Below are 24,799 nucleotides of genomic sequence, written 5' to 3' on the forward strand. Positions count from 1 at the left end.
AATTGAATTTCACGTGAAAGTACACGGTTAATACGAGTGGGATAGAATAACTGTACCTTTTGCAAGAAGAAATTTAAACACTTTGATAAAATATGCAAACTTGGAATTTCCACTATGGCATAAAACAAATTGTAAATTTGTAATGTCAAGAAAACAAATCAAATGCATCATATTCCTTAATTACGTATAGGGAATTTGCATTTTCTGGATTTAAACCTGGCCTTTTAGAAAGCCTTCTCACAAGGCAGTCTGCAAAAATATATTCAAACAACAACAAAAAAGAATCGATAAATAAACATAACAAAAACAGCCCATCTGAAAATATTTCAAAAAGCAAGTCAGCAAATGTAGATTTAGAAACTTTTAACAAAATGCCATAAAAAAAATAATAATTAAGCACTTAAAAGTGTAAGAGGGCAAATTTCCCCAGGGACAGAATTCCACAAGCAAGGTGCTGCTGCAGAAAAGGCTCCATCTCTGGTTCACATAAAACAATCATGAGATGGCTATCTTAAATGTCTGATAAGTTCATACTGGCAAAAGCAGTCCTGGGAGTCCAAGGCACTGAGGGCTTTAAAAGTCAAAACCAGCACCTTAAATTGAGCCAATATATATATATATATCAGTAAACTAGTGTAACTGGTGTAGGATAGGTATCGCCTGATCCAACCAGCATGCTAATATCAGTATTTTGGCGGCTACATTTTCAACCAATTAAGTTTCCAAGCTGTCTTTTATGGCAGCCTCATGTAGAAAGCATTGCAAAAATCTGGATGTACCAGCACATGAATAATTTAAACCAGGTCTGTTTTCCTCAAACAGGGACACAGTTGGCAAAATCAGCCAAAATAGAAAAAAGATCATCTGAAATGCTGGTGCCATCTGAGCCTCTAAGGTTAGTGCTAGGTCCAGGAAAATTCCCCCAGCTGCAAATTTGATCCTTCAGAGGAAGTGAGACATGAGTACGTAGGCATTATGGAGGAAGATGGTTACATTTCTTTGTCCGTATCAGTAGAATTTCCCAACTAACAGCCCTTCAATCTTTTCTAGATTAAGTGTCAACCGGTTTGCCCTCATCCATCCCAGTTTTCAGACACCTGTTCAGAACATCCATGGTACAACAGAGCTTTAGAGGCTCCTTGTCCAGCTTTTTGACAGCAGTTTCCTATTAAGATGCCAGCTAAGTTCTCAAGCCAAGCTCAGGGGTACATAAATTCCCTCTTCGAAAGCAGAAGTGAGCCTTAACAGCCTTAGAGATTTCCATCAGGCTGAGCTAACCCTGTGCCAACCAGGGAATTATTGCAGACAAAGATCCAGCATGCTAAGAGAACATTCAGTGCACTGATTCTTTAGCAGCCAAAAAAACTTTATAAACCTCTTAATTTCAGCTCTACACAATGTAGTGGATCAGTGTTGCTGTATCACACTGAATAGGACTGGGATTAAAAGATGTAGGGTGGAAAAGGGAAGTCAATGCCACAACCAGGTATTCTTGGGGTAGCACCCTTGATGGATGATATCATCATCATCATTACTACAATCTATATTCTGCCTTTCTACAAATAACACCGAAGGTGCCTAACAGTGACAATACCACTTAAAATATACAGCAACACAATAAAAAGAAGTTACTAACAAGATTAACTTCATAGTGATGCGGCTCAATGTGGTGCCTTCCATGGTTCCAGTAGTAGATAGGTAGCCGTGTTGGTCTGCCATAGTCAAAATAAAAAAATTCCTTCCAGTAGCACCTTAAAGACCAACTAAGTTAGTTCTTGGTATGAGCTTTCGTGTGCATGCACACTTTGATGGTTTGTCATGAACGTGCCTATCTAGGCTGCTTTGTTCCTTCATGCGAATGAACAGAAAACAAGCCATAGTCCTCAGCTTACATATGAAACAGGGACTGTGGCTTCTTTCTCTCTCTCAAACCAACCATATTCAGTAAGCCAAGAACACAACTTGTCCTATCACGGTATGTTTAGAGCAAAACAAACTTATGTTCTCTTCTTTCACCATCTTTCTTCTAGTTTGTTGTGCTTTCTGCATCACATGTCGGTATTCAATTGGCAATGGGTTTTGCAGAAAAAGTAAGGGACACTCAATATTCGATTGCTGGAGAATGTAGAGCCCAAATGAAGGCGCCATTTTTAAATGAAAAATGATGTTACATTTTTAAACGAAGGGACTCACCTTCTTTATAGTTGCAGAGTACTGAGCCAGCATATTCTGGTCGAGTCCTTCGATCTGTTTCAGCTTCTCGCACACAGCATCAACCGTCATCGAGCTCAAAGGCACTTGGGGTGCTCCTGAGCCTGTTCCCTGCGCAAGGGAGAAGTACATACATGCAATACGTTCAGAAGCTCATTATGCCTACTGCACATTGCTTTTCTTTGCAGAAGCAAAACGTAACACGCATCTGAGTCACAACAAAAGGCAACGTCCCCCCCCTAAGAACTGGGAATATTGTTATACTGTCTGGTGCCCCCGCCCCACCCCCAGTTGAGACACTGTCCTTCCCAGATTAATACTCCAGTTTTTTAAAAGTGTTTAAAAATTAATAATAATTGCATTGCGTCGTTATAAGCAAGGAGACCCATTAGAAATTTGCTCAAGATGTTCATGGATTTAAAAGTTAAATAACTTCTGACATAAAGACCAAGGAAACCTGATGACCTCTGCAGTGTACTTATTCTTCACATATACTTTCAGTGCTTGGTTCTTATGAGAGCAAGGTCTAAGAACCAAGGAAGATGCGCACTCATTATAGAAATCTGTCCCAATGATTCCTGGCACAATAGCATAGTGTCCTTGAACCAGATCTTAAGCTAATGTTAGTTCTAATCAGAGCATATCCAAGGAAATTAATAAACCTGACTAATTTAGGTCAATTTATTTCAATGGGTCTACTCTGAGTAGGACTAACACTGGCTGCAACCCGATGCTTTTTGAATTGCCTGAGCCAATAAAGAGGGGGACATAAAGGTATGTCCCCAGTTTTAGACATTTTGTCTTAGGGAGGAATCCAAGAGGCAGTTGTGCCACATGAGAGCCCTCTATGTGTTTGTGTGTGTTACGTGCAAGGGAAATAAATGAACATTTTGAAAAATTGGTGCTTTAAAACCACTAAGGTTCCCTGCTAATGGAAGAGTGTCTTTTTTAGAAAAAATCATGTCAGTCTCCCAAAAAATGAAGGCTTCTTTAAAGAACTGTAGCATCCTCACTCAACTTGTTTAATAAGGAGCTACCTCATCGACACAGGAACATTCCACAGCTCTGAGAAACTCATAAATTCTCTTTTTTTCACATTCAAAAGCCAGGAAAGCTCACTGTCTAAAGGACCATAATCAAGGTGCTAAATAAACATATTTGCAAGAAAGGATGCAATTGAGTAAAGTAACTTCTCCAAAGTATTTTGACACTTAAAGCCCCAGAACAACAAGCTGCTTCAGGAAGGGCATGAAGTTGCAGCAAAAAAGTATTTTAATGCCATTGTGGGGTGTTTGCACTCAGCTCAGCTCACAGGTAGCAGATTCAACTAAGGACTTGTCAAAGCAACTGAAAGCCAAACTGTGACAACCGATACATTACAGTATTCAGAAAATGTCTGGAAAGCAGACTGCAACCTGTCTGGTGCAAGGTGGAAATAAAATTAAGCATATTATTATTATTATTATTATTATTATTATTATTATTATTATTATTTCTGATTGCTTAATGCAGTCTTGAAAAGGTTTCCTTGAGTGCTTGAGTCAGGCCCACTACTAACAAAAAATGTGCTACCATAAAACAAAACAAAAAAGATTCTCAGATGCTAAATCTATGCCTCATTTCTGTATAACCTCTACACCAGGATACCACCCAAAACTGTAATCTTAAAAGACAGTTGGCGTAAAAAAAAAAAAAAGTGATCAGTGGCTGTGTTGCATGTTAAAATGAGCAAAGACGTTGGCTTAATAAACCACAATGTGCACAACCGGCATGTTGGTGCCAGGATTGATGGACAGTCTTTAACCAAGGTTGGTTGTCTGCTTCTTAATCCTGACTTGCTAGGGAGAAAGAAAGAAAACAATGATCCCATGTTTGGATGCCATTCTAATCCTCTCTGTGGTTCGTATATCCACTCATGCAAAGGGAAGAACAAAGTGGGCATCGCCAGGCACTATACAGTTTATTAAACCAAGGCTCTTTAGGTTATCATTACACCCGAGTGTGGCCACTAAGAGATGGGTGTAATTTGAAAAAAATATATAATCCTCTGTACAAGTTTTTTGAAATATTCCTTCACAAGACTGGCTTCACAGCTTAACACACATTACTAATCAATATAACATTGACAAAGTAGTAATTATTTTTCTTTAAGTGATCCCAAAATGGTCAATGAGACCATACATTTCTCAGGATCTATTCTATTGTGATCAGATGCAGGGGGAAGAGTATGTACCTGCTATTATGGGGGAGGGCGTCCCAGTTTCAGTGTGCAAAAAAGTCTGCTGGAACAGGGAAATTCCTCCCTTCCCAACCACCTCAGCATTGCATGGGACAGGTGCGTGTGTGTGTTTACATATACATACATACACATACACACAGACTATGGCTGCATGGAGATGGATAACTAGGGCTTTCCATCTTCCTTGGTCAATATGTAGCAGTGGTAGTCATAAGTCTCATTGTGTAGCCCATATTCACATTTGACAAGTGGCTCTGATAACGTTTTCTTAACAGAAGTCACAATTTTAATAAGGCATAAAGATAATGAATAAAATAGTCCATAAAAACTGAAGCAGAATGTTATAGATCACTTCCTACTCAACTCAGTAATTCAAACAATATTAAAAATAACGCCTAAATGCATTAGTTTTATCTATATTATATAAATTCTATATACAGTTTTAGTGGGCTTTCCTAACATGTTTAGAATTCAGTTACGATTCCAACTATCCAGTTACCAAACTCAGTATCTGAACTATGTATGAAGCAGGAAGGAAAGCAGAAAATTGCTAAAATACAAAATGTAGTAATTACTGATGCTGTATTTCAGTGGCAAATAGTCATTTCAGCATGCATTGTAAGCTATTTTAGGGAAGATTTTTCTTACAAAAATACATAGATTACTGATGTCAATGTATGAATCATATGACAGAGATTCAGTTTAATCTGGAATGCTTCCTATAAAAAAAGCAGTATTTAAATAATAAGCAGTGCAGGTGCTTTTAGTGATATTTGTCATAAGTGAATTGGAACTGTACTTAAAACAGACATATTTTTCCCCAGTGGTAGTCTCTTTCATTACAGATGTGGAAAGAACATTAATTCTACTAAATATCTGCCATGCAAAATCCAAAAAGCAGATGTCAAAGCAATCCTCAAGACTTGAAAAGTGCATTAGTGCATAAGTCAGCCAGCATGAAGTGCTAGTATGGACAATCTACAATGAGAATACAAAAATAAGTGAACAGTTTGCAGAAAGTTGCTGTACCTGTCTCTGTCTGTTTAACCCAGTTTTACACTGCTTTAAGAAAAAGGACAAAAAAAGTGACACAGCTTAACATGAAACAAGAAAAAAATGCCATTAAAGAATGAGCTAGTATGGTTATTAAGATTTCTTCGTCAAAGTGATGGAGGATAAACAGCTGGGATTTCTTTTAAAAGTGGACTGCCTCCTGATTAACACATGCTAGACAAGATCCAAAGAACTGTTCTACACACTCATGGGGATTCTGTGCCTGTGTTTCTCCAATAATTCCATGTTGCATTGCAAACCGATGTTGGGCTTTCAAAAGCAGTTTCTGATATGGCATCATTGATCAAACCCCACAGTGCAGTCTCAGGCCCTCAGAGACACTTAGAGCAATTGTTTAACAACATGGTATGCACTGGAGAACTTTTTACGCACCTCTGCAGCTCGTTACACTTTTGATCTGCGGTGAAATTCCTGCAAAGCAAGGGCAGCCAAACTTTGGCTCTCCCATTGCTATTGGACTCCAACTCCCATCATTCCTTGCTGGCTGGGGCTGATGGGAGATGGGAGACCAACGCCATCTGCAGGGTCACAGCTTTGCCACCCCTGCTACGGAGGGCTATTAAGGCACAGAAGACTGTGTAAAAAATACCATGAAAACTCAGGGCTTCCAGGTTCAAAATGGTATCCAATTCTGCCTGCGCAGACTTCCGTTCACACAACAGGAGTCGCCTTCCCCTCCTCCCCTCTACAGCCTTCACGTGCCTGAAAAATCTGCTCTGGAAGGTACCCCAACTCTCTGGAACAGATTTTGAGGGCATTCTGAGGTTTGGAGAGAGGAGGAAAGTAAGGTGAAGACCCATTGTGCACAGTGAGTACTGTCCTTGTTCAACTGTGTTTTACTCAAGAGTAAACCCACTTAGATTAACAAACATGACAAAGTTAAGGCCATTGTTTTCAACAGGTCTATTCTGAGCAAAACATGAATTCAATTCCAACCTTCATATTTATACAAATAAAATACCTGATTTATTGCAAACAGGGATTGTAATGCAGCAAATGTTTCCTCCAGGTGTAGCTAGGTTTTTACTCTTATTGCAATGGCCAGTGCTGGAGGTTCCTTGCTTTTACTGCTGATAACAAGACCTAGTTGTATACTCAGTTCAGGGCCATGGGTATAGTACCAATCTCTTTCACTGAGAAGAATCCAGCAAGAGTCCCACTGAAAGCAGTTACTTCAGTGTGACTTAGTCCGTTATGTTAAACAGTTCTGCAGAACCCATAGCAGGATTTATTATTATTACATGCATAGTGTCATTGGGGTGAAATACTAGAATCATGCCTGTACCATGCTTCAACATGATGCTCAATTTTTAATGCAAACTAAATCCCTCATTTTCACATCGTTTATTAATGCTAGCTTCTTTTGGTAATGCTTCCCTTCTACCTTGTTTTGGTCTTTTCTAAATAGCAAAATGTAAAGGTATTATGTTTAATAAAACCAATTTTGTCCATTCTACTGGTACAATCACCTTGTAATCTATCAAGTTTTTATAACACTTATTGCAGAGACTGCCTCGGAGAATGTAAAAAAAGAACTTAGAATTTTGATGAGACAAACATTTTAAAACATTTGAGCAAAACTGACACCTTCTTCAAACTTTAGACTACTGTGAGTTTGAGGTCACTCATACTTTTTCAAATAATCACTAGGAAATAATTAAAATCTTACTATACAATCAGGTAAGCACCTTTTAATTAATTCAAATGCACTTGTGAATAAAAAGAAAGATAGCAAGGGAAAGAAAGTGTATTTTATCGGTATCATAAAGCTGTTATAAAAAGGGAACCTACTATCTATGGGGGGTAAACCATCTTATATCAGATTGAACAGGAGAAAAACAGGCTCTGTGCTACTACTCAAAACTATATATATTCCTATCTCTTTATATGAATGCTTCTTTATGTACCCTTCCCTGTGAATGATTATCATTGTACTCAAACATATGTTAGGCTGGATTCCCAAATCCATAACATAACATAATCATTCCAACTTTTATCTTTATTATCCATGGACTTGTCTCACTCAAGACTTGCACCAGTAATGGCCAATGTGGTGGCAACAAGAGAAGAAAGGAATCTGCTGTCACTGAAGGGAGAAGAGGCAGGCTAGGTCATTTTGCTGGACCATACCCATTATGCAGGTGATTAGTCTACACCAGTGTTTCCCAACCTTGAGTCTCCAGCTGTTTTTGGACTACAATTGTCATCATCCCTGACCACTGGTCTTGCTAGCTAGGGATGATGGGAGTTGTAGTCCAAAAAGCTGGAGGCCCAAGGTTGAGAAACACTGGTCTGCACTACCACAAGCTATAACCATGGTGGAAGTGATGCAGGGTGAGGGGTGAATTTTGATGGAATCCTCATCTTTTTCTCTAAAGTATCTGGAAGAAGGTGGGAGAGATTGAGTTTATCCTGCATGAGTATTTAGACTATGATCAGAAAACAAAAATCATACAACCGAAAGCTGTTGCAGAAAAACAGGATAAAGCCATTGAGAGAAGGGTTACCATCCAAGTTCAAATCAACAACTTTAAAATAGAGTTAAGAGTTAGAGGTTTTGGAAGTAAGATCCGAGTTTAATGCTAATCTATGGAGATATTTGTATGGCAGGAACAACTATGATAGAATGTAAAATGCAAGGCCTGCCTATTCCTAGGGCTCAAGACAGGCACCTCCCATTCTCATGACAACTGTCTTATGACCAGCTTTATGTCTTGTCGACTGCAGCAGCTTTATGCCCTGACATAACCAAGAAAGGGCAGGTATAAATTATTCGGCTAAAACACTTAGAGAAGGCATCAACCAGTCACTTTTATGTAAGTGAACAGCTAATAGCCTAATTCCCTTCTACTAGCCAGGGCAATGCTGCTAATGAAGACAGAACACATTGTACTCTACTGAAAACACTGTACTCCACAGACTACAGAAGGCTAGCGAGGGAAAGACAAATACAATATGCATTATAAGTAGAATATTAGCTCGTACTCTTGTACTCATTCACAAGCTATGTTCATTAGTCTTCAGCTATTCTATTTGCTCATCAAGCCACCAATGCAGTGTTAGTGAACTGCCATGGTCATTCAAGCAGACTCATTACTGTTGAAGAAGCAATGAGATGCTAAGGATCCACACCACATGACTACTCATTTACCATTGAGGGGTCTGTGGGTGAAGGAAGCCCCTCAGCAGCATCCTCCTTGATAACATCCTAACAACAACAACAAATTATTACGATTTGGACAAAACGGTTAAGCATGCAACAAAAGTATGAAGGAACAATGGATGAAAAGAATATATCATTCTGCAAAAGAACTGGTTTACGGTTTTTAAGGGGTGAGGAACGTTAAGACTTGCAAGAACATGATGTGGCTCGACAAGGCTTTTTCCCCGGACCTGTGAAAAAGAACCATGCGTGGCCACTGTGAGTTGGTTCCCAGCACTCCATCAGGAACAGTTTGCACCCCTCTACTCTTCCCTTTGCATGCTTCAATTCCCTACATTACTTCCGGGTTAGCAGGAAGCCATTGTTTGCCATTACACATCACTGCTAGGCAAAGAATGACTTGTGTGGAGCATCGTTTGTCCACAAATCAGAACTTGAAATGAAGCAAAAGAGGAAGAGGCATGTGAACGCAAGGCTCATTCATGTTCTGGCCAAGCATTACATCCGAACTGAGTGCCTGTGATGACTCAGCAGTAGATCAGTCATTCCCGGGAACTGGGAAGAAACGCCCTTTCAGATTAGAAGTCTTTGCAGGTCAATAGTGGTCCACAGGCTAGAACTACCTACTACTAGGTTTTGAAGATGTTTACAATAACATTTTTAAAACTCCGCACAGCTTTACCCGAAAGGCACCTATATTCCACAGCTGAAGTAGCCTAATAGTTTTCTTAATACTTCCTATTTAAAGAACATAGTACAATGTGATTTCCTGTTAAGAAATTTTTAATTTATGGAATTATGGCACCATTTCACAAATGTGGTTAAAAGTTCAATTTATATGCGGAAGGAAAATTCAAATTCTAGAACTTGCCCAAACTAAAAACAAAACATATTTTGTTTTATATCTGAATGTTAACATACACATTTTTAATCCACAGTTTCCCCTTTGTCATTATGGTTTGCTATTTTCTTAAATCTAAACAAAAAAGAACCTTTAGGTTGTATCCAACACTGTACAAAAGGAGGCCTGCTCCCACAACATGACTTCCCCTTCCTCTCCTTCTCCCCAATATCTGCTTCTGGGGGTCCCCCAACCCTCTGGAGCAAATTCTGAGAGCGTGTAGGCAGCTGCAGATGGAAGGGAGGGGAAATAAAATTCTGTTGTGCAAGCAGAACAGCAGTGTTGGGTACAACCATTATCTTTCTGTAGTCTATAAGTGGCTTAACATTAATCATTTTATTCTAGCAAACGACACCTAAATTCACAATAAGTTAACTACACTTATTACATACTATAAACAGAACCTCTATATTTTCACTCTATAAAATTATTCTGGAAGACTCTTACATATTACTCTTAATACTAGAGTTAACACATTTTACAATCTTCGTTAACCTTGGCTTTAATTTTTATAAAATATATTTTTAAAAATTGCTTGTGCATTTATGTGCTCACATTAAACATCTACTGCTGAATTATTGACTAATCTTATTTTGTAAGTTAGCATGTTCACGTACTGTTTGAGATACTTACTAGACCACTGCTCTGTTCCCTGGACATACTCGTTTTTAGTGATGGACGTGAGATGAGATGAGAACTGCCAGGATAATACCTTGGCATGTAAACATATGGGGCAAAGAATGGCTATGGAAAAAAACATGCAACAAAAAGGGACCATTACAAAAATCAAAAGAAAACTTAATTCAACAAATACAACTTATTTAAGAATGTAAAACATAAAAGTAAAACACACACACACACAAAATTTACTTCTTGAGGTAATTTTAACAATCCTATTTTGAATATTATCAAAGGTGAAATAATTAGGTAGTTACATACCCAACTTGAAGCCAATGAGAGATTTCCAATTTAGTTCAACAAGACACAAACAGCAGGACAATGGAACATTTTTATAATGAATTATGAAAACATCTATACACCTTCCAAAAGCAATTAAATGAGACAATTTAGAGCAAATACTAAAATTAGACAGTTTAATTCCATTCTAATACTTGAATAATCTCACGGGAATAAATGTGATTTGAGGACTATGGCTTAAGTATCTAGGAAGTGTTCCACGGGTGAATTCAAGAGACAATTTGTGTTATTCAATTTTCATCAATTTTAGAATTCAGACTGCTTCTCAAACCTTGTCAGGTGTAACTTGAAAAATACCTTGTGATGGAGACCTCTAATATTAAAAATCTTGGTGACTGGCCAATTCATGACTATGCATGTATCCGGGTCTACATCTGAAGGCTTTAAGCTCAACATTTACAGAACAATCCTATACATGTCTACACATATGTGAGTTCAATGAGACTTACTTGCAGAGATAACTGGCTATAAAGTTGCAGTCTTAATCCAGATTGTGTGATGAAGTCAACACAAACAGGTTTTTGCAAGGTTTGAACGCAATCCCCATGTTTGGATGATCACATATTAGCATAATAAGCAGAGATAAGAAAGCCACTCCCGACCTAAGGAGGGGGGGGTTGCAGGTTCACATCCCGGACTACATTCTCGCGGGGCTGGCGCCAGCCCCGCAGGACTCAGGGATTCCCCAGTCTGATTATTATTCATTATCCCACAGCGCTGGCCAATCGGCTGGTGCTAGGGGCGGGCTTACAATAGGGCACTTAAGGTCAGGGAAGCCCTGGCTCGCCCCTTTTCTTTCCTTACCGCAGCTGCGGTTTTTCCCACTCACCCGCCCTCTAGGTTTGCATTCGGACTTTGCTATGGGCTTAGGCTGGTCGCCGCAAGGGGCCTGGTAGGAGTTTTTCCATTTGGCTAATTGGCTGTATTCTGAAGCCACTTGGTTTTTTCGCCTACCTCGTAGCAAAACGTCACAACTCCTCGGTTTTGGCGGTAGGCATTGGCAGGGGTATTGTTATGCAAATGAAGTTGGGGGGGAGGAGCGCCATCACCTCCCTTAAATCTTGAAGGGTAGTTCGTTAAAGGACTCCGGGGGGCGTCGCCTCATCCGAAACCTATGGAGGCTAGGGCCTAAAGCGCGCTCCCGAGCGGTAACCCCTTGGGGGGCGCCTAGGGATGTGCATCTCGGGGGCTCCCCCTGTTGGTGCTTAACCTTTCCCGGTTAGACCGGATAGTCTGTTAGGGCCAATGCCTAAAGCCAATACCACTCTTACCTGTAATCAATAAAGTTCTGGCCATTTTCGCCCATTAACCTAAGTTCTGGTGTCCGGTGTCTTTATTTATTCCATCCGTGGGAGGGGGCGGGAATCGCCACGCAACAAATATTTTGCTTGCACATACAAACCTTTCACTCTTTAAAAAAAGAGCCCTCTAGTTAGCCAAAGTTCCCAGACTATTCACCAGTGTTTGAGGCTGGTTTACTATAATGGCTTTTTCCAAAGCTAAGCTAGCAAGCACAGTTTCCTGGTTTGAGCTACATGATTCATGGTCTGATTGCTCACGCTGCAAAGAACAAAAAGGCTGTGTGTGCAGGCAAAAGGCTCGTTTGCATCTCATTTCAAGCCAAAATATGGTCACCCATACTAGGTTGACGAACTATTCTGTATGCATCCAGATTGCAAAACAGCACCCTGGTTGAACACACTTTTCAGAAATTGGTTTGTGTAGCACTTGGCAACCTGGTAAACCATTGAGAAGACTAGTTCAACACGTGCCATAACTCCATACTTGTAAGTGGGCTTTGCACATTCTAAGCAGCCAACATTATGCCCTTTACATGCTGTTGGAATCCAATTCCGATCAAAACCAGCTAGCATGGCCCATGGTCAGGGATGATGGGAGTTGCGAGTCCAACAACATCTGGAGGGCACCAGGTTGGGGAAGCCGCTTTAACCTATGAGCGACCCTATAAACAACCTTCCTTCTATGCAGTTACCAAAACCATGGAGCCTATTCTTCCTTCCATTTGTCTACTTCCTGCAATTACGTAAAGATTTATAGCTACCGATAGTGTTGTTCAAACGTGCATGTTCAAAACCAGCACACTAAAAGAGACAAAATCTTTTTTTAAAAATTCTGAACACATTCCAAAATATTTCATCACTGTTGCATCATTCGAACCAAAAGTGCATTTCTTCAGAAACTTAGCCCAATGGTTGAGATTTGCTGTGTACTTATGAATAAAAATGCTATGGTTTTCATCAGTTTTCTGCTGAAGAAGTGTGGCATTTTAAACAAAGTATTTATTATACCAGGAAAATCATCATCATCATGCGTCAATTTTCAAAAGCAGCTTTCTTTCTTACTCTATTATAGAATGGATGCTGAGGTCCGGTCATGCCGCTGTAGTAGCTGCTGTGAGGCTGTGGAGATACAACTCCTGCATTAAAAGGCCCGTTGAAGGAGTGTGTTGAAGAGCAGGCTGAGGAAGGCTGGCTAAACACCGACGATGCTCTAGGAGCTGCCTCTTGCAAAGGTAACGTGGGATATGGGATTGCTCCAATGTTAATTTGGTCTCTTGCAGCACGGACATCTGAAATATTTAATTTGCAAAAGTAATCAGCAAGCATTGCCAATAACGTATAATCTAAAAATCAAAACAAAGGGCACAATTAGAGCTTCCTGGCAAATTGTTGCACGTTCTGTTCTCTCTCTGGAGACAGAAGTGGATTCAGCATTAAGATCAGTCTCTCTCTCTCCCAGAACCAGAACCGAGGCAGAAACAAAAACTTGGAAGATCTTGACAGAACAAGGGCTTTCTTTTCTTTCTACAGACCTCCTAGTTCAACACTGAGAATGCAGAATCTAAATAAATAAATAAATAGCTGACCCCCCCCCCCTGCTTCCTCGAACCTCTGTTATATACAAGTACTGCTCCATTATGGAGAGCAATGAAAACAGCAAGGATCAGTGGCAGCTGGTCCCTATTGGTCCTGGCAGAAGACAGGGCAGCAAATGGCAGATGGAGCTAGTGGTAGACACGCCCCATTCTACTGGTTCTGCTCCTTTCAAATTACCCTGCGAGAATTATGAATGAAGGACCTTCAAGAAAATGGTGTGTCTCCACACTACTTCTATAAGGAGGGGGGCAACCAAACCTCAAAAGAGTAAGGAAAGTGGGGGGGGGTGGATGAGACATTTGTCAAATCCCCCCACCCCATGCCAACAGGAAGCAGACTAAAGGTGAGGTTTCATATTATGTCTTGCTCCCTTTTTTGCTGCTGCAGCTAACAAATGTATGGAGAAGGGAAAATGCTAAGGGGAGACGCTGGTGATGCTAAGCACTCCCTCCCCTCAGCTCCCTTCACCCACTGCATTGTCCTCTATTATAAATAATAATAATAATAAATAGACTCACTCACTGAGATGTTTTTTTCCTGATGCTTGGCTTCATTCCACCTCCACTCCAAGTTCCCTCTCTCTCTGTCTTTCTGTCTGTTACTGTCTCTTACTTACTTACACACACACACACACACACACACACACACAGGCAAAGCTCTGAAATAATATTATAAATATAAAGGCAAGTGACAGCCTTCCAGCCTTTTCCTCTTTTCCTCATATTCTGAAGGGACAGAAGACAAAAACTGGAAAATGCAGCAATTGAATCGGTTGGAGACACTGATTAAGACCACCATACCACGGTGCCAACTGCCGTGTCCTGAAAAACTCCTGAATGTTAACAACAATGGGATGATGTCCACAAAACCTGCTGCCCATCACACCAGATGGGTCCAATTTCTTCTGGTGCACAGACTCATTAAGAGGAAAAGATTGATGGAATGGAAACGACCATTGCAACAAACACTTCCCACCCCATGATGGACTGCTTTGCATGATGGACAGTCATATCTTGCTTCTCGAATTTAATCCGTTCTGGGATTCAACTCCAAAAATGGTTCGAGAACCAAGTCGCAGCTTCCAATTGGCTGCAGGACCCTCCTGTAACCAATCGGAAGTCGCGACAGACGTTTGGCTTCCGAAAAACATAACAATCACTTCAGGTTTTCGATCGTTTGGGAGTCAAAACGTTTGAGTTTAAAGGCATTCAGCATCCAAGGTATGACTGTATTCTGTCCTATTATTTAGGGTCCTACACATATCTAAGGCTTGTCACTTTGTCTACTTAGAGCATATAAGTTGAACGCATTAAGGGAGGAATGAATTCTTGAGACTTGTGAAAGGCGGAATTCATCCTGGGAACATTGAAATTGCTTCAGTGGAAAGAATTGGGCCTTCAGTGGAGCAGAGAGGGAGGAAAACTGACCTCACTACAGTGAGGTACTGTGGCACAGGTTTGTCTCCTGTCTCGTCACAAAGAAAACCAACTCATTCTTGAAGAACCCTTCCAACCAAATAGAAAAGGACACAAAACCATTCATGCGGGGCTGCTAAGTACACAGTTGCTTTCATGCTTTCTGCACTGGCTCTCAGGTGCTACTAGTCATTCTCAAAGAGCACTTCTCATCAGAACGGCTCTGCAAGGCCCTGGGTTAACAAGACAGAGTTAGAGCAGGCCTTTTCAGGAATCACCTATATGGTAGTCCTGTCCCCAAGTCCAGTAGGATATAAGAGTACCCAATGCCCTCCTGGCTCTCACTTAAAAAATAATAATATTCCCAACACCCTGGAGGGGGCAGAAAATAAAAGTGAGTGTGGCTTTGGAAGGAGAAGCACAAAAGACCTCCCTCAAAAGAAACTGGGAACGAGCCTCCTCTCTCCAGACTTCCATGTTTATTCTTGCCTATCTGGGTCAAGAGGAAAGGCTTATATTGATGCAGAATACACTGCCTCCAAAGGGAGAGCTGCCTTTCAAGATGTTATACATTATGTACATACTGTATATGTATGCAGTGCTTTTTTCTAAAAAAATAATATATGTTTAGGGGTACTCTCATTTTGACTCAAGAAAATCACCATTTTATAGTTCAAATCGGGGGAAATAAATACAGTAAATGGACAAAAGTACGAAGATTCACAAAATGTTTAGGGGTATGCGTATTCCTGCGTCCCCCCAGAAAAAACCATTGTAAGTATGCATGTGTTATATGCTAACATACAAAAATTATGTTACACTGGAAAGGGGGAACCCAACCATTTCCAGTCTATTTCTCTAGCTGCCTGAAAGGACAACATACGAGAGCTTGTAAAGCAGCCCTTACAGAAACAATATTCAGCACTACAGAATACATATGTGTATTCTGGTTTTCTCAACAGAAAATACCTACATAAAATAACTCTTAATTCCTCTGTGACAGTGTATCTCCTGCATTAGAAGCACTGCTAGGATTTTATATGCTAAATTCTAGAGACTAGTAGTTTGAACATTAACAATGGGAGATTTAATTACAATAGTATGCAGTTCTTGCCAAACTGACATATTACATATGGACCAAAGAAGTTGGGCAATGCTTTTTATAAAGAATTGCCAGTCCTTTGTTCATTCATTACTAGAAGGGTAAAACATACTCAATTCTGAATAGTGATCATGTACTTGGGATTTGTGCTGCCGTGTTTCTGTTACTGTCCTTGTGTACGTTATTCGTTCTGATAACACAAATATCTCTTTCTTAGAAAAGTCATTTATTTTCTTTATTCATTTCATTACACTGATGTTGGTATTAAAAGCTTTCCTGTTGGATAGTCAAATGGCAGTTTACCTGCAATAATTTCCCGGAGTTTTGGATCGAGGTTCACTGTACATGGAAGAAAGGTTTTTACATCACGTGCTATAAGGACTGGAGTTCGCGAAGACAAAAATACTTCAAAGTTGCGAATATCCCCATCAATTTCAAGCAGAGGTTCGACATCTTTAGTTGTTGGAATATTCTTTGAAATTCTGCAGAAAGCAAAGAAACTCCACATTATAAAGACCTATGTAAATTCAGACAGAAGGTTTATCAGGCATTTCTGTCTAGCTAAGGATCACAAACCTAGTAACAGATCTATCGTTACTAACTTAAACATGTTCCTATCCAAATCTTCCCTCAAATAATTCATAAACAAATTGTAAACAAATGTAGCTTTTCACATATTCATGACTGAGATTGCCGCAAAACAAAGTTAAGAACGAGAACAAAGAGTTAAAGTTTTTTGGTTTGGTTGTGTTTTTTTTCAAAACAAGATTCCAAAAGAAAAGGAGCTGAAGACTTAGATGAAAAACCACAGCTGAGAAGTCACATGAAGCAAATTAGCTGAATTTTAATGCCAGCTCTGCTTAAGTCTGAATGTGAACAGTGTTCTGCATATGATGAACAATACTCCTGTTCAGAGGCTAATAGCCTACTGCTGTTTTATAGATTGAAATCTCTATTCTAACCTTCTGAGCTCAATACATTAAACTATTATGTTGAAAGAGATATTTATGTAAATGATAATCTTTTGGTGAAGGGCCACAAATCTATGTGTCTGTGCTTCTCAACTTAAAAAAAAAAGGAAAACGCACACACACAAATTTTTGCAAAGTTACATGGCCTTAAAACCCAAGTTAGTTCAAAGACTACACATTATGCGATGGAGGCAGCAGTATTCTTGTTTTGGAACATCTGCTGCTAATAAACCTTAGTTTCTCTCAATGCATTAGTGGAAAGGACCATGGAGGAACAAAGTGACCATGATTTGCTCTCCAGAAACACATGTTCACACTAAGCCAAACTTTAGTGACCCAACCAGGCCAATATGTGCACATTATTTTGTGCCAAAACTGAGAACAGGAAGATGGGAAGTTGCCACAGAGTTAACAGTAGTTTGTTGGTGCTCTTTTATGTTTTTTGACCACTCAAACCCTCATGCACTATGAAGATTGTTTCAGTTATTTGTCTTCTGTTTATCAACAGTAGCAATTCTATCAACAGTAAGCCTCACTGAACACAAGTGGAACTTGTTTCCAATGAATACACAAATTTGGGTTGTTCATTTCCATTTTTTCCAACTCACTTTTTCCTGGGGATTGTTGCCTTTTGAACTTCTGCTCTTCTTATCCCCAAATTTTACAATTCACCCTACCTCTGCTCCTTCAATGCAAGATTAGGATGAAGCCAGGCAGAGCAAACTACGCTTATCAGTTATACAAGGTAATTAACAGAATGTTTTGTTCTTTCTTTCTTTTTTGCATCAATAATCTTTGCCTTGTATTAAGTAAATGGGTTACTCTGGGAGTTGAATTTTAAGGCTACAAGTAAGTTAGCAAGAGTGAGTGAGAGTAAACATCAGGAATTTCTGAATGTTTCGGAATCAGAAAATCGTGTGTGTATATTTTTAGAAGCGTGGATAAATACAGATAGTGTCAAATGGTGGGTGTAAGTTCACCTACTACAAGGCTTCAGTGATGGTTTGAAGGACCTTCCATAAATATGTACCTTTTGTCTACTACACAGACAGTGGAGATGGTCAAAATAGAAAGATCAATCAGATAGTGGGAATAATGGGAATATAATAGAAAGGGATTAAATGCATGGTTGTACTGAGAATGCTAGTTAAGAGATGGTCAGTATGAAAGGCTGGGTGTACAGTGACAGGGAGAAAGGTAAAGAGCAGTCTGAGAGTATGGGTCTTCTCCAATAAAGAGGACTGGTGTGTGTTTATGTGTGTTCATGCTATGGGTTGTTTGGAAGTGTAGGCTGCTCATCTTGAAACAAAATTTGCAAATTCAACTATTACAGCTTGTTAAACAAGAAACGAGGCAAATTAGCAATCAAGTAAAAAATCAGAAATAGACAGTTGATATCAGGCTTGTCGTACCACTGAGATATGTATAAGAACACTAAGAATGTAAAATAAGGACAAAGTAAAATGGTGTACTAAACATATGCATATCATTTCTGGCAGCCAAACTAAGTAATTAGGGGAAATTAGATAATTGGGTATATTTTAAGGCAAGCTGAAGGGGAGAATGCAATGAACACAAGAAGGAATTTGCTAACAAAAACAAGGCACATCCAAATAACAATATCTGGGTAGTGCCAGAATATAGACACGGCATATAATTTTGCAGAGAAGATGGCACATCATGTGTGCTGCTGGTTTATTTCCTTTTTAACGGTAGCAGGTCATGGGATGGGGTGGGAAGTACAGCTGGCTAGGCAAATGGTAAAAAAGGAGCTATGGACTGTCCTCCTTTCTAAAGCTTTGACCACTGTTTCTGTCCATGTGGACCCTTGGAGGCAGACTCCTTTTCAGCAGATGGGCGCAATCAACAGCAGAAAGCGTCTATCCCACCAACTGTTATGTTTATGTGCATAGCTAAACTCTGAAATCCGCTCCCACACGAGCCAGCGATGGCCACCAACTCAGACGGCTTTAAAAGAGGATTAGACAAATTAATTCTGTGACCTCTATGATCTCTAATGGAGGGTGAGGCTGTAAGTGGCCACTAGCCATGATGGTCATGATCTACTTTACAGGCAGTATGCCTGGGAATGCCAGCTGCTTGGAATCACAAGTGAGGAGCGTGCTGTTGCTCTCAGGTCCTTCCCATAGCCATCCCACTTTGAGAAAAGGATGCTGGACTGGAGGACCCACTGGGAGGTGGGGCAAGAAAATGTCAGGATAAGCTATGGGAGGGGGAAATGTTACATATTACAAAAGTAATTGTAAGCACACGCTAACACGTGGTTTGTATCTAATGCAGTGCCCTTGCAAGAAGACCCAAATTTCCCATTGAAATCAAAGTACCTAACTCTTGCCAGGACTGTACCAACGTGGCTGCTTTTGGATGCAATGCTAAGCCAGCTATATAAATTTTAACAAGAAAGTGCAACTTTAAAAAGCACCCCCTCCATACAGACTCAATAGAACCTCATATATTTCTCCCTCTCTCCCTTAAACAAAACTGGTTAAAACTGTCCTAAAATAGAAACCCGCTACCACCTACTGGAGAAGAAACCTTTTTTAAAAAAAGAATTACCTTGTACAAATGTTCAATCTCAAATACAGTTTATAGAATGAGTAATTATCATTTGTCTAAATGTGGTACTGGAAAAGTAGACAGAAAATGCTCGAGTTTTCATTTCTCTTTTCTCAGTTATGTATATGTTAACAAAAAAATCCTCAAATGATTTAGACAAAGGCTTTTAGCTCAACACATAATTGCAACAAAATTACAATAATTGTCCCAATTAAAATAATCCTGAATGAACAGTTTGTCATCTTAATGTTCTGATGGTTTATAGAAGGATCTACTTAATTAGCTGAAATTGCTTTCCAGTGTTAGTATCAAATGTCATTTGTTAAAAGTTGAACGATTTGGAAAATAATTTAACAAAAGCAACTTTACCAAACATCAAGAACCAACATTTTTTCCCCCAGCTGAATAAAGCAAGCAGATGTGTCATCAAATTGCTATAAAAATAAACGAGCCTTTTTATGGGAGGGGGGATTTAAACTTTACTACTGGTGCTAAAGATTTCTTATTCTGATTTTTTATCAGCTCAGATTTCTTTAATAAAACATGTATCATTTATGCCTTCTCCTATTAACACACTGTAAATACTTTTTCAAACCCTACTAATAACCCTGAGAGACAGAAATATGTTCCATTTGCTAAAGCAAAGTTATAATGCAGAAGTTATATTATTTACCCTAGAAAAATGCTGTTTAATAGAACACACCAAATTTTATCATTAGAACTGGTAAAAATACTGAGCAATGCACATTTATCTGCAGAACTTAAGACACTCTATATATAACCCAGGGGCACTTAGGGCTATATCACTTAGGGCTATATCACATGAGAACATTTTCACTGTAAGAATAGAGCTTCCAGGGAGCACAAGCCCACCTGAGACACCCCCCAAAAAAGCTTTTTCAGATGTATTTTACAGTGCTCCTGCTGATTAGACTTCAGTGAGGTAGCTAGTGGGAAGCAACTAAAAACCTCTCTCACATATTCTTGCTCTCTGGAGATTATGCATGCCATAGTTTGCAAACAAGGGGTTGAAGCCAGGAGTGGAACTGGTTAGTTTCAAGAATGATTTGCATCACTGCATGTATAATTATAGGTAAAAAACAGGAAGTGGAGTGAAATTTGGAAAGCAGAAGAAGAGCTCACATTCAAGAGTTTGGCTTCTATTTGGAAACCATGGTACCAAGCAATATACCTGCACTGGGCCTTGGAATTGTAAGAACTGTCTCTCATTTACAGGAAGTGGAGTGAAATTTGGAAAGCAGAAGAAGAGCTCACATTCAAGAGTTTGGCTTCTATTTGGAAACCATGGTACCAAGCAATATACCTGCACTGGGCCTTGGAATTGTAAGAACTGTCTCTCATTTACAGGTAGATGAATTAGTGTTTGTAGCTATGCATAACCTGCAAGCAACACAGAGTATCCCTCACCTATTTCAGTGTTTAAAAGTTACAGAGAAGCTACTGAAACAAACAGGAAACAAGCAGGAAGACAAATATGAATTCTAAATTTAATGTTAAAACGCTGAATGACAGACCTCTTCACCAATATCATTGGTATGTTAGTGCCATCTGCTGGAAGATTAAAGGCAGTTACTAATGAAAAACAGGCTTGCAACTCTATACACATTTATCTGGAAGTTCCACTGAACTCAACAGGGCTTTCATCTGAATTGTACTGCAGACATATTCCGGCAGTTTATCTAACTGGTACTAACAATGAACGTTAACCTACCATTATGACATACTACATTAGAAGGGCAAAGCTATTCAATCCAAATGGAGACCCTATAACTAACAGTTCTGTAGCTCAGACATATCCGACCTTGGCCCAAGTACTGCCAACCCTGCTGGAGCAAGCAAGCAGGCAGAAGCCCCAGCTACTGTTGTTCTTTCCTGGATCTATTAGCCTGTTCTCATGGCAATTTGAGGTTCTCTAATTCCTTGATACCATCTTGGCTGTGAGTCCTGGAAAATCTACAGGCCTTTTTCTACCTGGCCTGGGAACGTAGGGCCCTGACTGACTCCAGCTGCAGAAGCTGAGGCTGCTGAACAGACTCTTGCACTGGGGTGCTATTTCAGGGGTTTTTTTGTTGGGGGAAGGGCTGCTGCTGTTATGGATATTATTTTTTTGCAGCTTTATTTTTAAATCATACCATGATTTATGTTGAAATTGTTTGGTTTGGCTGTGCACCTGTTGGTGTGTTTTATTTTCTTATGCATGTAATTACGTACATTTCTTCATGTCAAAACCATGCTCAAGGTGGCTTACAACTATGGAAAGGTGGCACACAAATAAAATGATGAATGATTGTATCAAAGGAGTATCCCAAAAGGGAACAAGGGCACACAGAAGGTAGTAAATGTGTTTAATCCCGTACTTAGTATCTATGTGATGTGTAACACGTAACAAGTTTTTGAAGACCTTAACGTGCATTACCTACTCATAATCCTTATATCTACTCTATGGGGTGAATCAACGTCATTATCCCACACCCCATGGCAGAGGTGGACAACTGCCCAAAGCCTATTCAGTTCATGGCAGAGTAGAGATTAAAACTAGTTACAATTCAACAACTAGTTACTATACTACAACTATTCCTTACATTTATGTTCCCAAATAGATTTGGATGGATAGAGGGGATAATACCATTAGATTATGTTATACTGTGTCCCTGTTGCTTTTCCAATGACGGACGAAAGAAAAAACTAGAAGACAGCGACAGCCATTAATGCCTTACTCTCTTCATTTAACAGATATAATTATACCCCATTCTTTTAACGAATCATAGCGCCTAATCCAGGCATAGCCAAACTTGGCCCTCCAGCTGTTTGGGGACTACAATTCCATCATCCCTGACCACTGGTCCTGTTAGCTAGGGATGATGGGAGTTGTAGTCCCAAAACAGCTGGAGGGCCAAGTTTGGCTATGCCTGGATCTTTTAGCATAGTAATTAAGAATCACAAGTTATAGTAATCAAAAATAGCAATAGCATATCACAAATACTCACACCTTATTTTGTGAGTTTGAAGCATTTGCCCCAACAAAGCAAAGCATTCAGACATATGCTAATTTGTAAGTACCGGAACACCAAAATAATTTACTCCCATTTACTGTGGACATTTACTTTCTCTCACCCAGGAAACAAAGATAGTTAAATCCTGACTTTTGAACACCCACCAACAAATGGAAACTTCAAAATCAAACCTACCTCTCATAGATAGTTTTTAAAGTTAGCTGATCTGGAACACCTTCTGTTTCTTCCAGATACAATATGAGCCAAGAGGTCCTGTATGGCCACTGTTCTGTCAAGTTGATCCAGCTAGCCAGTCTATCCCAGTTGAAAGTGATCTGATTAGCTCTCAGTAAACGACCTTTAAAATATGAAAGGCTGTGTAGGTAAATTTCAAAATCCACAGCTGAGCCATACCTTTATTTGGACCAACCAAAATGGCACCAACAACCGAGCAAGTTCTGAGTTCACAGGAAGGAACTTAATGGCCACATATGGACGTGACGCAAAGTCACAAGTTGGTTTAGCCATACTGTGCAGAAATCCTTCAAGTGGGGCAACAAAGCATACAGCAACTGACTCAGCATTGTATATGGGCCAGCGCTCATGGTTTGTTTTCCCCAAAACAAACCACAGTTAGGAAATCAAGAATAAACCTTGCCTTCATAATTTGAAACCACATTTCATTTCTCTTCCGCAACAGGTTTCCCCTTTCTTTCTCTTCCCACCAGCCTCCCAACATCTGATTCTGGAGATGCATGGAAGGCTATAGGAGGGAGGGGAAGAAGTGGAAGCCCCACTGCACGAGTAGAAGCTCGTTCTATTTATTCATGCACAGATAAAAGTCACCTCATGTACTTTATACTACCTGTGCTTTGCTTTTCTCAAGTTAGCTTCTCTGATAATACCAGAGGCAATTTGTTGAAAAACCTGATCATTCTGTAATTTTTCAGCCAACTTCACTATTGAAGGATGATAAAAAGCTCTTGATTGAACCCAAAAAGCCATTATGCCACAGCAGGCATGCCAACTTGTCCCTGCGACTTCAAAGGCCCGGGGCCGCATGACATCAATGTGGCGTGCGCACATGACATCAGCACGCCCTGCACCATGCTGACATCACTTTTGCACGTCACAAGGTGTGCGACCACCACAAAACTTTGTGTGGACCCGGCCCCTTCAATGAAAATTTGAGGCCTTGGCCCTCATAGCCCCAAATAGATGTCGCCCCTGCAGCACAGGTTGATCACCAACCATAAATAGAAAATCATACAACTCCAGCAGCCATAATTTTGCTCACCTGACACTGCCCAAATTTTCTCTGGATAATTTGACTTTTATGCAGTTTTCATGTTTATCGTGAAAACAGTGTGTAATGAATATGGTGTAAATTATTTGATTTCTCATCACCTAAAGTCTTATTTCCATGGCTCACTCTAGAAGACTAGGGAGGAACTGTGGACTTGCTCTCCATGAACAGGTAAACAGTTTTTCTTTCCTAGGGCACCTAATGGACATGGCTGGCATGCTACACATAGCATGGAAACTGTAGGTTTTAAATGCCTCACTTTGATATGTAAAGTATAATAAGGAAACACACCTGTCACAGAAACAATATTTAGCAATCGCCTCATAGTCTGCGGGCTAATATCACTGAACCAGTCTTCTGTAACCAAAAGCTTAGTCAGATCAAAAGACATTTGACGTGTAATGGTACGCTGAATTTGTCTTCTTCTGTAAGTGTCCTAATTTTGGGGGGTGGAGAGAGAACACAGGTATTATTTGTATGAACTGTTTTCATTTTTTACAGTCTACCCAGAAGGCAAGGTGCTATATTAGTGCATTCAGAGGTGAACAGAGTTGGACAAAGACCAGGAGTCACTAACGTACTTCGAAACGTCTCACCAAGAAAAAATATGTTGTTATTTCTTGCAATAATTTTAATTTCAGTGACACTTTAAACAAAGTTAGTGATGTTGCTGTTCACAATATACTATTTCTGTATCATAGATTCAAATGCTTATGAGACGTGTAGCTTTCAAAAGTGTGCACCTATGGAGCTTTAAGATCTCAATGTAAGAAACAAAACAGAAATGTATTCGTATGTTTCTTCTGAACATACTAAGCCTACTTGCTAGCAAAAGCTGTATCAAAAAACAACTTCCCAAACATAATATTGAATTAATATGTCCTATTTTAAGGTTTCTATGCAGATATTTTTATTATTAGATATGTTCCATTCTTACTATGTTTGATGTAT

The 24,799-nt window shown here is 39.7% G+C and overlaps 1 protein-coding gene across 11 annotated transcripts in view; it reads right to left on the reverse strand.

Annotated features, from left to right (window-relative positions):
- Positions 1 to 24,799, reverse strand: part of KIDINS220 (kinase D interacting substrate 220) — a 61,691-nt gene that overhangs the window by 7,018 nt on the left and 29,874 nt on the right. For 4 of the 11 annotated variants that reach the window (XM_083495392.1, XM_083495393.1, XM_083495398.1 and 1 more), the window contains exons 21-26: positions 24,140 to 24,284; positions 22,738 to 22,900; positions 16,284 to 16,462; positions 12,930 to 13,156; positions 10,222 to 10,332; positions 2,194 to 2,322 (exon numbers count right to left, since the gene is read on the reverse strand). In XM_083495392.1, the coding sequence (XP_083351518.1) occupies positions 2,194 to 2,322; positions 10,222 to 10,332; positions 12,930 to 13,156; positions 16,284 to 16,462; positions 22,738 to 22,900; positions 24,140 to 24,284 (954 nt within the window). Of the gene's footprint in view, positions 1 to 2,193; positions 2,323 to 5,479; positions 5,513 to 8,675; positions 8,733 to 10,221; positions 10,333 to 12,929; positions 13,157 to 16,283; positions 16,463 to 22,737; positions 22,901 to 24,139; positions 24,285 to 24,799 lie in introns of all 11 variants that reach the window. The other 7 variants (XM_083495391.1, XM_083495394.1, XM_083495395.1 and 4 more) reach the window with 6 other exon arrangements.

Source organism: Podarcis liolepis (assembly GCF_965112155.1).
Source record: "Podarcis liolepis genome assembly, chromosome: 3".
In the NCBI taxonomy this organism is placed as follows: domain Eukaryota; kingdom Metazoa; phylum Chordata; class Lepidosauria; order Squamata; family Lacertidae; genus Podarcis; species Podarcis liolepis.